General features: G+C 41.8%; 1 protein-coding gene across 1 annotated transcript in view; it reads right to left on the minus strand.

Annotated features, from left to right (window-relative positions):
- phf14 (PHD finger protein 14) overlaps nucleotides 1-13,298 on the minus strand; it is an 81,152-nt gene that overhangs the window by 11,525 nt on the left and 56,329 nt on the right. Inside the window, exon 17 of the mRNA XM_066674239.1 lies at nucleotides 10,691-10,808. Within this exon, the coding sequence (XP_066530336.1) occupies nucleotides 10,691-10,808 (118 nt within the window). The remainder of the gene's footprint in view (nucleotides 1-10,690; nucleotides 10,809-13,298) is intronic.

The following is a 13,298-nucleotide window of genomic DNA, read 5'->3' on the forward strand; positions in this document are numbered from 1 at the left end:
TAACCCAGACTAGCAAAGCTAGCAAGGCTATATTCTCCCTGTTACAGTTCAGTGGAGCAATGATTTCTAAGCTTTTTTACTTAAAAAATAACTGCACAAAAGGCAGCTTTTTAAAACAGAACATTGGAGGCGTGTTAGATACCACTGCAGGTTTCTTTGAAAACTGAAAGCAGGTCGCTTGAAAAGAACGGCAGCTGAAATGAAGGTAAAATGTGGACACGGTAAATACTGAAAAAATCTGATATTATATTTTGTACTCGAAGCTTTTCTGACTCTTTTGTGATTTTGAAAAATGAAGGTATTGTGTCTTGTTGCTTTCATAGAAAATGTAATAAATGAAAGGTTACTCTCTGACTTTTATACAGTACTGTAAACAAAGGTTTAACGCAGGTCAGCCTTCAGATCAAACCTACAGTGTATAGATTTCATTTTGAAACAGAAAAACAGACTGTAATAAACTCTCTATCCAACAGACTCAGCCCTTTACTGCAACATCTCAATTAGCTGGCAGTGCTGTCTGAGTGCTACGGATCCCCACCATGTTCAATGTCACCTTTAAGGAGTGTGATAAGGTAACTCCAGTCTCTTTATTAATAATGCATGCAGTCGTGGGACTCTGCTCTTCCCTGCAGCCTCACTGTCATTGGCAGAGCTGATATAACTACAGTTCCCAACACTTCTCCGTTCTAGAGCTGCGGCTGTTTATTAAGCTAAACTTAAAACAGTCTTTTATTTTCAACATCACAGTGACATGATTGTGTCATTAGTTGAAATATGACAAATGAGTTAATGTTGTTTAATTCCAATGAATTAGAAGTGAATTTACAGAATGTAGAGGTTAAAATGAGCTGTATATTCTCTAGTGTCACAGTGCTTCTCCGTCAATGCAGTGTCTTAATGGCTGCTTTAGTCTTTCTATGCCTTGTTCTTTGGACTGGACCAAATAGAACCTCTTACATGGGACCCTTCACTGCCCTCCTGTGGAGTGTTGAGTTTAACCTCCTCTAAATTCGTAAACATAAGAATGTATGATGTTAGCACTAACTCTACTCATGAAGTATCCCAATGAACTACTGAATATTTAAGCTGTTCCATGGAAGAATATGAACAACCACTTCCTTAAAAGTGAAAATATTATTTTCCTAAAAGGCAGTAGTTGTGTTGTGAGTGAGTTTGTTCCCAAATGTTCTCCTTGATCATATGAAACAAGGGATAACCACAAATAACACTGGACTGCCCGGAAGAGAGATTTGGAAAGGTTTAAACCAACACATTCCCCCTCAGTATATCACTACTTACAGTAATAAGGTTCATTCATTCATTCATTCATTATCTGTAACCCTTATCCAGTTCAGGGTCGCGGTGGGTCCAGAACCTACCTGTAATCATTGGGCGCAAGACGGGAATACACCCTGGAGGGGGCGCCAGTCCTTCACAGGGCAACACAGACACACACACACAAACACACCTACAGACATTTTTGAGTCGCCAATCCACCTACCAACGTGTGTTTAAACCACCTACCAACGTGTGTTTTTGGACTATGGGAGGAAACCGGAGCACCCAGAGGAAACCCATGCGGACACGGGGAGAACACACCACACTCCTCACAGACAGTCACCCGGAGCGGGAATCGAACCCATAACCTCCAGGTCCCTGGAGCTGTGTGACTGCGACACTGCCGCCCCAGTAATAAGGTTATTTGTCTTTATTCTAATATTAGAATAAACTCTTACTGTTTGATTAAGCTGCTTTGTAATTCTCAGTTTCTCAGGTGCCTTATTATAATCAATACTAGACTACTGCATTCAGAAACAAGAAACAATATCATCCAGGCCAAAGTCACTGGTGCACTCTTTCTAAATAAGATGCCCTCCACCTTAGAGCCCCACTGTGAGTGTGTGAGGAACAGCTCCCAGCAGTTCAGCACTGGGAACTGTGGAGGTCACTACAACTAGCACTACACCAGAAGGGTGAGTGGAAACTTTAAGAGGAATGGTGAACTTTTCCCCAGCTTGCTCTCACAATGCTGAAGCCTTTAACCCAGCTATGACTGATCTCCTCTTTGGGGCGGCCTTGTGTAAGAGTCCCCCGTTCCAGGCTTATTAAAACCCACTCAGGGCTGAGTAATGGTGCAGGGGCAGCGGAGGGGATGGCTGCCACCATCACCCCGTGCCTGTTTACTCCACAAATTGGCCCCTGAGAGGGGAGGAGGCGTCCGGCTAGCCTAGTTAAAGTGATGGAGGTGACTCCACCGCATTGATTTTCCCTCTGTCTTCATGCTCTCTCTCCATCTGGCCCACCGGCGAGCAGGGAACACCGGGGCTGCCCCCCACAGGCCAGTCCCCAAAGGTCCCCGCTGCCCCTCTAAATCACACACTAACCTTTAGTTAACACCTTGGTCACAAGTACGACGCACAAACAACGCAGGCTCACATCTATCAGTCCTCGCAGATGGCCCTTAGAGCCTCTACAGCGGGCCATATTCACTTGACCTTCAAAGCTGTGTTTGGACAGAGCACTACAGCGGTCCAGGTGATAACTGAGAAAGAATAACAGAGTAATAGAGGATAACAGAGCTAGCACTGTAGATACAGCCTGGAAAACAATACTGTAGACACTGGTAAATAATACAGCACATTTAAAATAGTTGTAAAAACCACATGCAAACAATAAGGTTGACTGATTACAAAGCGAGACCATTAACATTACTGACAATTGCTTTTATATGCGGGTAGGCTTTGAGGGCTGCGGATGACTCGGCACATTATGATGCAAATGTTTATTTCACTCTCACAGACGACGCTGCATTTATATATTTTCTAGACATAAGAATGGAGTTCATTATTTAATTAAATTACATTTTTCAGGACCAAGGAAAATATAGAAATAAAGAAAATATTTCAAAAGTCCAGCATTTACCTTTATGTTTTATTTTTCCAAATCTCCAAATTTCAAACTGTGAAACTGTGGAGAGTTCCATTTCCTCTAAATCTGAATTTCTTTTCTCTGTGTCATCAAACTCCACTTTGGAAACTGCAGTTTGTCCCTAAACTTTGACTTTCCCTGTCCTTACGCAATTGAGTCATACCCCCTTATTAAGGGAGCTAATTCTAATCTCTCCAAAATGCCTCCTGCAAAATCAATAACTTGTACTTAGTGACCATTGGGACTGGAAATTAGATAAATGAAGGGTGGTCTCGGATTCAGCGGGGTACTGTACATCAGAAAAAGTCTGAGCTTTACTCCAGACCATTAAGACAATAGTGAATAGTGTTATTTTTTTTCCTGAATCGTATCAGGATGCTGCGCAAACACCATCCAGTCTCATGAGTAATGATCTCTATTTTCTCTTTCAATTTCCTCTCCATAGTAAAGCAGCCGGAGTGAGACACTTAATTAAGTTAATTAGGCTAACTTAATTAGGCTGTTTTGCAGGTCAGTGTGTGACTGCTCTGATTGATGGTGGCGCTTGTAAAGGTAATCGTCTTCAGAATTGGGCTTAACATCAAACAGCACATTAACTGCTGCCCCATAAATAATGACACAGCACTTAACGGAGTGTCCATTGGACTTGTAAAAGCCGCGCACGCTTAACGGCCAAGTCAACAGGCCTAATAAATATGACCTGTTAAAAGGGAAGGCTCAAGGTCAAGAAGTAGTTTCAGAAGACAAGCTCAGTTCAGCGCTGGGTTTAGCCTGTGGGCGCTCCATCGCGCCGAAGTTGCTCATTTCTAAGTGCGGTAATTGAGGCCGCAGCGAGACTTAAGGCTGGAGCGTATGGTGCGGATGAACTCTTCCCACACACTCGCTGTCCTCTGGGCATGTTCTGTTGTGTGTGTGAGAGAGAGAGAACAAGTGTGAGAGAGTGTGTGTATGTGTGTGAGTGCTTCAAACACAGCACAGATGTGGTGGAACGCTTTATCATGAGGCCAGGCGGAGGTGACATGAGTATAAACAAACTCTCAAACAGCCCCCTCTCTGAAATTCCCCCAAAAAATGGATGGACAAATATCAAATTAATATAATTATGTTTTATGTTTATGTTTTATTATTATATACTCAATTTTGGACATAATATGATGGCGCTTAGACCGCCAATGTCTTTTTGGCGTCTTCTGGTATCAAGAGAACACTAGAGGACCAAGATTCGTCGTTTAAAAGACCCAGTGAAATGAACAGTACAGCAGACTGTTTTTGTAGTTGCATGCTCTCATTAAATTACCATCAAATTAATTATCAATTAGTTGATAATATTCAAGTTGTCTGAGGTGGGGAGCTTTGTATTTTCCAAGTGTTTCCATTATTTTGTCAGCCTCCGCTGTGGTCCCGCTTGTGTGTGTGAGTGCTTCAAACGCAGCATGGATGTGGCAGTGTGTTTCATCATGAGGGCGAGCAGAGGCGAGGCGAGGGTGTAAATAAGGCTCAAGCAAGCCCCTCTCCGGCACCTAACGGAGCTCTCGAATTAAAGGCCATCCGTATATTACAGCAGAACTGTCATTTTATTACCCGAATCAATTGGGAGAGGCCCTGGGGTGACAGCAGTAGGATGTGGCCTTCGACGACGGGGGGGTTTATCTAACGTGTGCAGGCAGGGGGATACACAGTCGGCGTAATGAACTCAACTCCAGCTAATAAAGCCTTTACTGCAGGGCAACGCTCACACAGCCACGCCGCACTGACCCCCATCATGCTCCATGTAAGCCTTCTCCACCATAAACTAAACCAAATATATTGTTTCTTTAAGTCTTCCATTTCTTTTCTTTAAGATAGGCAGACTCAATTAAGCTGTTTTATGATATACAGGGCGCACACTGAAGGAGAAACAAATTTTCAACCTTCGTTTTTTTTTTTTGGTATTAATCAAGATCTCAGAAGCAGAAACCCATTTACAGTGACCTTTAAAAAGGCGTTAAGAGAGAAATCCATTGAAAGACAGACGAGCATGTGGCACGACAGCGAGACGGATCAGATCACACATGGTACATCACCGGCTCTCGTCTCACATTGATAGCAAAAGATTGGGCACCCCAGGTCCAATAAGAAATGTTTTGGTGGTGAATATGAACGGGTTCGTGGCGGAATCATTGGACGCAAGGTTGGACTCACCCTGGACAGGGTCAATTTCAGAGCGACTTTGTTTTATTGAAGCTATTTATTTAATTTAAGCCTTAGCCTTTGGACAGGACACAGATTGTGTTTCATACTGTCCCCAGTATGTTACATATGTTCCATAAATAAACAGCAGTTGCTCATTAGAGCGTGTAGAACTGTACTCTTGGTTCCAATTTATTTTCACTTAGAAAAGCAACCAAGTGTCTCCTAACATTTTCCCCCAACTCAGCGTATCAGTGCGCTGTCTGCGGTGGCCTGTCCATGAAGCATGAATATGTTTCTGCCCTGTTCTTTGATTGAGAGCGCGGTGTGAGGTGATGGTGCCTCAGAGCGTGAGCCTCTCACATTTCTCTAAATGCTTCCCCGCTCTCATCTCTAGTCAAGGCTGGAAGGGATAACAAATCGTCTCTCCACTTCCACCTTTCACCAACCATCACCACCACGGCTACTGCTGCTGCTTCATTCTCCCACTGCCTGCCACAGAGCAACACACCTCTTTAATGCTGACCCTCCCTCTTCCCCCCCTTCATCTCAGGAAGAAGGTGAATTATGCTAAAGCTGGCTGCATTTTAAGATGGCATTTAAAAAAAGGAGGAAAAAATAAAAAGAACGAGAAATACATCCGGACCAACTGCGGGCAAAATGGTTAACAGCGTGGCATTTTCAATACATTACAGAAAAAGTACTCAAGTAGGGGCTCGAGAGTGCTTTTGCTCTGAGAACAGAATCCACTGGCAGATACTGCCAAAGACTTTCAGCCACAATCCATTATATTCAGGAGAGGAAAAATGAATAAGCTAAACAACACAGTTTGTGACAATCAGAACTATTTAAACAATGCCTGGCTGCCTCCTCCAGCCCTTTGTTTGCCACAGACATTTTGAAACCTGCAAAAATATGCTCTAAAAAATTAAACTTGAATGTTTCTTAGAAGAGAATTTCTCTGCTTTGTCCCAAAAAACATTCCTAGAATCAGCCGAGGGCTATTCATCCAACACACAAAATAGGAAGGAATTCCTTTTTTTTCTTCTTTGGTCGAAATTAGAAAAATGAGAGGGTTTTCCATCCATTTCTGTAGGTGATTTTTTGAAAAGACATTCTGCCGAACTGGTGTTTGTGGAAAATCCGGGGTTTTTTTTAATAAAAGAGTGGCAGATTTTCTAAAAACATGAGAAAATGGAAGTAAACAACACGTTTCCACGTTTAACCTGATAGAAGAACATTACAGCACTCCATCTAGTCTTATGTTCCCATGGGTTTCAATGTCTGACAGTGAAGTGGGAGAGTAACTTTAACCCTGGTTAAAGAAGCTGTCATCCACTCCACTCAGCACCTCTGACCTGGGAGAGTAACTGTCACTGCTCTACTGAGAGCTAATAAAGGTTTGAGTGTCCCCCACTAGGCGAGTGACAATCTTGTAGCTGTAACATTATCTGCAGGAGGTACACTTTTTCCCTTTTTCTTTTTTAGCCACAATCTGTGATGGCACTGCCCCTCCCTACATTCCTCACAAAAGCCAACCTGGGTGTCTGGTAGGGTCCTCTAAGTGTGCTGAGCTCTCTAATGGCTTTACATTAACGGCAATTCAGAAGGAAGCGGTGGCATGATTCATGTTTCAGAGGAACAGCTTTCACCTGCATTGTATAATGGGGCTAGACCTAATGGTAAGAAAAGCCAGTTACCAAAAATGACCACCTTTTTCAAATAATTTCAGTAATTTGCTAAAATGTATGTACACTTCTCTGTTGAAGACCTATTTTTTTTGTATATTTTGCTCAAAACACAAATAAAGTTGGACTAAAAGTTCAAAAACAAGTGTTAAAAAAAGGAAAAAATAAATTCAAAGAACAATAGCTGATATAAATAACACAGCAACTGCGAGGCATGTTTCTCCAAGCATTTTTTTTTCCAGAATGTCTCCACGGTTAATGCTGAAATGTGTGTGTGACTGGGGAATGGAGAGGGTGCTGGGGGGCATCAGACAGTTCACAGGAGAGTAGGAAGTGCAGGGGGATACAAGAATAAGAATGGATGCATGTCCACAGAGGAAAGCTGGATAGACGTGTACCAGGCAGTAACTATGGCTCATATCTGAAAAGTGAGTACAGACTACTGCGAGAGAGAGGGAAGTGTGTGTGTGTGTTTTTTTTTTTTTTACAGGCTGTGTGTAAGTGTGTGATTAAACAGGATTGTGCCTGGTCTTTCAGGGTCTCCGGGGAACAGGCTGGTCCCTCTGCAGGCTGCCAAAGTGACGCGTTTAAAAAGCAAAGGCTTGTTTAATCCCCGTGGCCCTGTATGCCTCCCACTGTCTAAAGCTCCTTTCTCTGCTTCCACCTACTGCTTTTGTTCAGAGCTGCTTAGCCCTTATATTGCAGCAGCAGGTCACCAATCTGAGGCTTTTTTCTACGCCTTTGACTTACAACAGCCCTATTTACAAGCCACATGCAGCGTGCATGAAAGGGGTCTACTGCCGACTCATAATTCTTTATCATATGAATTTATGACCAAAGGACTAGGGCTCTTTGTAATAAAAAAAAAAAAAGGGAGAGCTTTTGAAATCAAGGTATTTTCTATAAATAAACCTCTCGCTTTTTTTCACTGGGTATTTTCAAAGCTCCAGAGAGTACAGATGCAATATGTGATGTAAGACAAACACAGATGCTGAACACAGATACAGATGAGCAAGCAACTATTAGCGGAGATGATTGTAACTGGATTAAAAAAAAAAGGCAGAGTCTGGCCTCTACAGATGGGAAACGTCCATTTTATCCAACAATAGGTCTGGATCATACCTCAGCATTAACCTTTTAATTTTAAATCTGAGCGGTAATTCTGTGTTACCGTTTCCACCATGCAGACAAGCCGCCATGCTTCGTACGTCCCACTTTCTCTTTGGCAACATCAATTAACCCCCATTTTCCACGCAGATAGAGCCTGGCAGGCCGGACTGCCCTTTTAAAGATAAATTGAAAAGCGGATACATTTATTAACGTAATTAGGTTTGGAAGCAGGCGCATGCTGCCTTTGATTACACTGTAATTCAATAAGAAAAAAAAAGGGGAAAAACATGTTTAAATGCGCAGGGCAAAGCATCGGTGGTTGGACATAGAAGAGAGGCATTAAAAATGAACACGGAAAGAAAAGGTCTGACTAAACCGAGTGCCTCGGCTCCAGATTTGAGGTAGCAGCCCTCTGCCAGCTGTTCTTAAATGGATGGCTGTGGTGTGGTTAAGGCAGATAGAAGGAATTAAAAGCAGGGGCTGATTTCCCCTGTCCACACCGCCATCTGAACCGTCTTAAAACTTCAAACACCAGCCACTTCGCTTTGATCCGTAATTAAGAGCGCCAAGGAGGCGAGTAGCTCAGCGAGAGTTGGGAGATGTGCAGGAGTTTGTCGCCACTCTACAGAACACTGCTTGCTGCTAAAGCACCAGAGGCTTTCTTTCTTAACGTTTAAACAGTATACAAAACGGCACAAATCCAGCTCTGACATGAACAAGTCTATTTATCGAGTTCTTCAGTGAAGGTTTATAATTTCTCCAAATGTAGTCCTCTGTAAAAATCAGCAATTATTTAATTAGCTTCTCAAAACACCCATGAAATCATCCATTGAGACAGACTTAAGATAATCCACTGCATGTGAAATGTGGAAAGTCAGAGGAAGATCAACGTATAAACAAAGGAGTTATGGAAGAGAGAAAACTCTGACAGATGCGGCAGGCTTCCAAAACTGTCCCCATCAAATACACCGTACTTTAAACATCTAAGGACTTCACATCTGAGAAAGTCCACAGGTGTTTGTGTCCATCCTTCCACTGTGAGAACATCAACTCATCTCTTTGGATAAAAAAAAAAGAATGTAGAGCTGTCAAGAAGCTGTTCATCATAACAGAAAATCTGCAATTAAAGATAATATAGTGTGTTATGGATGCTTCTGTATAATTTCCTATTAAAATATACGTTATCTGCATTTTTCTGCACAGTTAAATATTAATAACTGAGCTTCTGCACAGTTTTGTGTTTGAGGTGTATCTTCTAACACAGAACTAGGAATGATTGACTGTTATGTGAACATATCTCTTTAAACATGGATAATAATATTGACTATTTTAATTCAAATGATATTTACCACGCTCTAGTGATTTTATAGAGGCAGCAGCGGAGGTCAGATTAGATGCCTTTTTTCTGTAAGCCTTTTTTTATGATGAGCATAAGAGACTAGTTACCCACTGTATCCATATTCAAGTGATCCTTCAAATGAAAGAGAACTGATGAACATTTCTGCCATTTCACAGAAGCCCTTTAATGGCAGAACCGTGTTGAACTGCTCATATACCAGCCTTGAATCAATTTAAATGAATCAAATCAATGGTGTTCTTCTCAATAAAACCACTAGGATAAAATATGAGAAACTATACTGGCCACTGCCGGAGTGAGGCTACCCGCAGATAAGGAATGAAATGTCTTGAGTTGACAACTAATGTAAAATAATGTCCTTGAGCTTGTAGAATAGCTGTGCTGAAGTTAAATTTCTGAAGAAAGTAGAAAATATTTGAAGGGACATGATTAACATCAGTCCTAAAGAAGTTTTCAGCAAAGTACCGTAGTGTTGTAACTTGGATTTTAAGAATGATTATGAAAAGAATACCATTATGATTAAAAATGTAATATTAAACCCAGGAAAAGGTGCTCTAGTGGGCTCCATGCTCCCACCCTTTCCTAAATTACTGCTTCATTCATTTTACACAGCACCTGCCTCACCTGAGGGAAAGGCACCACCTATATTTCCTGTGATTTCCACAGAATCAACACAGGATGCAATTTTTAACAGTGGCTGGAATGGCCCTTCACACAAGTTGGCTTTGGTTCCTCACTCAAGCAGGAAAACCATGCATCATGAGTGGCGTTCATGGGCAAGACACCTAACAATGCGTTAGCATCCCTGTTGTTTCAGGTAACAATGTGTTTTAAAAGCATAAATGTATATATATATATATATATAGTCAAAATTCCCTCATTTTTGATTCTATAATACTACTGTAGCTTTTGTCAGTTAGCTTCTCATAAATTTATGTATACAGGTCTCTTACTTGATTTATGCATGGAAGGGATCTAATTGGAATTGTCCAGGAGAGTCTGCCAAAGGTATCCCAGTGCTAATGTTAACAATATTACTCATATCTCAGCTGAATCACACAATATTTCAGTAGCCGGAAATAACTCATTTCCTCTACATTTTGTCTTTGTTGAATGAATACCTCACATCTTATTGGTGAGCTATAAAGTTATTACGCTATTCAAAAGCTATAATATTTTAAACTATAATTAACATTAGCATGTGTTAATGTGGTAAAGGTATTCTGTTGATCAATTTATCAGGACATGTTCACCCTATGTAAGGGCAGCTAGCACTCTGAATTGGTGTAAAGAACAGAAAATGAGAGAAAGAAACGGAATTACAAGGTCCTGATATGACAGTGATGATATGGAGCTTGGGGTACGATGGCATGTGATCACAGCTGAAGCAGGGAGAGAAGAAGAATCCGTAGCCCCACTCTCCCATAGCGGCTCTCACCTTTGATGAGGAGGTGTCACACTCCTGACAGATCCAGCCGTAGCCTGTCTGCTTCGGAGACTTCTTCAGGGGAGGGTCCAAGCAGCCGAAGTGGTAACACAGTCGACACTCATCACACCTTAGAGAAGAGCAAGAGCATTATTACCAGAGGGAATATAGCTCAATGCAGGGAGCAGACACACACGCGCACACACTATACATGCCTCCTGCCAAGAAACTGGCCTGGCCCTCATCAGGCCGATGTGATGGATGGTGACAGAGCTGTTTCCTGTCAGGTAACAGATGCTTAATAGATTCAAAACACATTGGCTCACCACCTCTCACATGGCCTTGTACAGCCATCATAAAACATGCTGCCTTGATTGGCCCTGCTGAAATGGGTTTCGGTGTCTCTCGCCAATAAATCTTTATAGGTTTTTTATTTCCGAGCCAAAAATTAAAAAAAAATCCCCACCTCCACACTGTTCTGTACTGTGCTCAAGCCAGAGACCAGCTTTGTTTCATTAAATTCTTTGTAAAATGTTTAAATCTGTTTTAGTTTTGTTGAAGTTATCCATTTTTCTGGAGATATATCTCAGGAGATCTTTTGTATGCGATAATCTTACCGTGTTCTACCCTGTCACCTTTCATCTTTCAGAGAAGTGTGGAACTCCTCTTGCGTCAGATCTGAAAACTTTCTCAGGTATTCCCATATATGCTTCCAATGTGAAAAGGCAACACTGTGCTATGGATCCAGAGATATCAAGGTAATTTAAGTGTGGAACAAAAATCCCACAACTTACAAGAACAATTACAAATCAATGTTAAATCTGAACCAACTCCAACCATATTGCCTGCAAAAAAAAAATTCCTGAAAATAAGCAATAAATAAGAGACAATAAAAACGTGAAATTAAATAAACAAAAGGGTGATCTCTGACTTTTGCTCTGCATTGAAGATCTCAACAACCATCCTTTCTAGATTTAACAGAAACCCCAAGAGATGAATTCATACGCCTGGTTCAGTAAAACAACTAACAGCCACAGTCAATGGAAATAATTCTTCACTCAGTCTGAAAAAACACGCAAAGTACTTCACGACTGAAGAAAGTTGCCTGCTTGGGACATATAGCTGAATAAAGGGGAAAGCTCCATTTATCATTCCCAGGCTGTTACTGGTGAGAGCCCAAATGCCCTTCAGGCCAGTCTCCATGATCTCCCCTCTCCTTCCTGTCCATAATTAACTAATTACATTGTAATCAATAGTGAAGATTCAGATGTGGCAATGTAAATCAGATAAAGCAAATAAGGGCCGAGGAGGTCAATAGGCCCCACCCTCCTCATTCGCTTCCACGCGGAGTGGCAGTGGGCTCTTATCAGTGAGTGTGCAGGAGGAGAGTGGAGACGGAAACAGAGAGAGAAAAGACTCCATCTTTTATTGGCAGGTATAAGAGAGAACTTGTCAATTAGCATGCTTCCAGAGGTGGGGTCAAGCTTGGTGGGGCAGGAGGCAGTGCCGAATGACGCGAGAGCCCTTTTCACAACTCGGCCCACCCGAGACTCCAAAATGCTAATTAACGGACAGTGATGGATACAACACAACAGTAATTAGGAAACAGAATACTCCACACAGCCAGCCAATCCATACCTTATAGTGATCTTAAGCTTTAAGCTGGACTCGTAGCATACAGACAAGGAACTGGGCTTTATTTGTGACATATTCCCACATGTTTAGATTTTATTTTAAGACTAAAATATCGTTTGTCACACCTCTTTTAAGTGTTATTGTCATCCAAGGCTTAATAATCAACCAAGAAAACAATGAAAGATGACTCAGTATTTCTTAAGATACAGGGCTGAGAAATGAAAACCTGGACCCACAGATTGTTCCTTGGCATTTCATAGGTTAAACATCACATAGCATATACATATCAAGCAAAGATATGATGTAGCATAGCAATTACCTACTAAATTACCACCCAAACAATCCTATTCCCCCTTTAGAAGAGCTCTTTACAAACCAAACAAAGTACAAACAAAGTTTACCAAAGCTTACAACTGCTCAGATGTCACTAAAAATGTGGCAAAGAGGCACTGAAGCCCAATGCTGTCAGTCAGGAGCTTCCCATCCGTGAATGCTCCCTGGAAGCAGATTCCATTTCAATCAATTCCACAGAGCAAAATCATGAAGGCTGGGATCGAAACTACATCAAAAAGGCGACATCACGAAAATACAAGCTTGTGATGGCAAGTCTTCACACGGCAGAGCTGACTGCTGCATTAGTTTGTTGGACAGCACGAGTGATTCTCGCTACCACATGAACTGAGCTTGATTATGCATCCTCAGAAACTCGTTAATCACACACAAATCCACCATTCTAATGACTAGATTTTAATTTGCAATAATACCTGGTGCAGTGAATTGAGGCTAATACTTCACTGATGAAAACCAATAAGAAGGTCATGAAGTTTCCAACCAAACAGCCAGATCAGCTCCTCAAAACCTCAGAGAGCATCTCAGGGGGGCCCTTGAGAGATGGAAAAAGGCAACTTTCACCTGTGGTTACCATGACAACCTAATATTTCTCAGAGTATAAGCTGTGCTGATCAGGACAGAGCTTCTCCACTAT

The sequence above is a fragment of the Hoplias malabaricus genome, chromosome 6 (assembly GCF_029633855.1).
Source record: "Hoplias malabaricus isolate fHopMal1 chromosome 6, fHopMal1.hap1, whole genome shotgun sequence".
NCBI classification, from domain to species: Eukaryota; Metazoa; Chordata; class Actinopteri; order Characiformes; family Erythrinidae; genus Hoplias; species Hoplias malabaricus.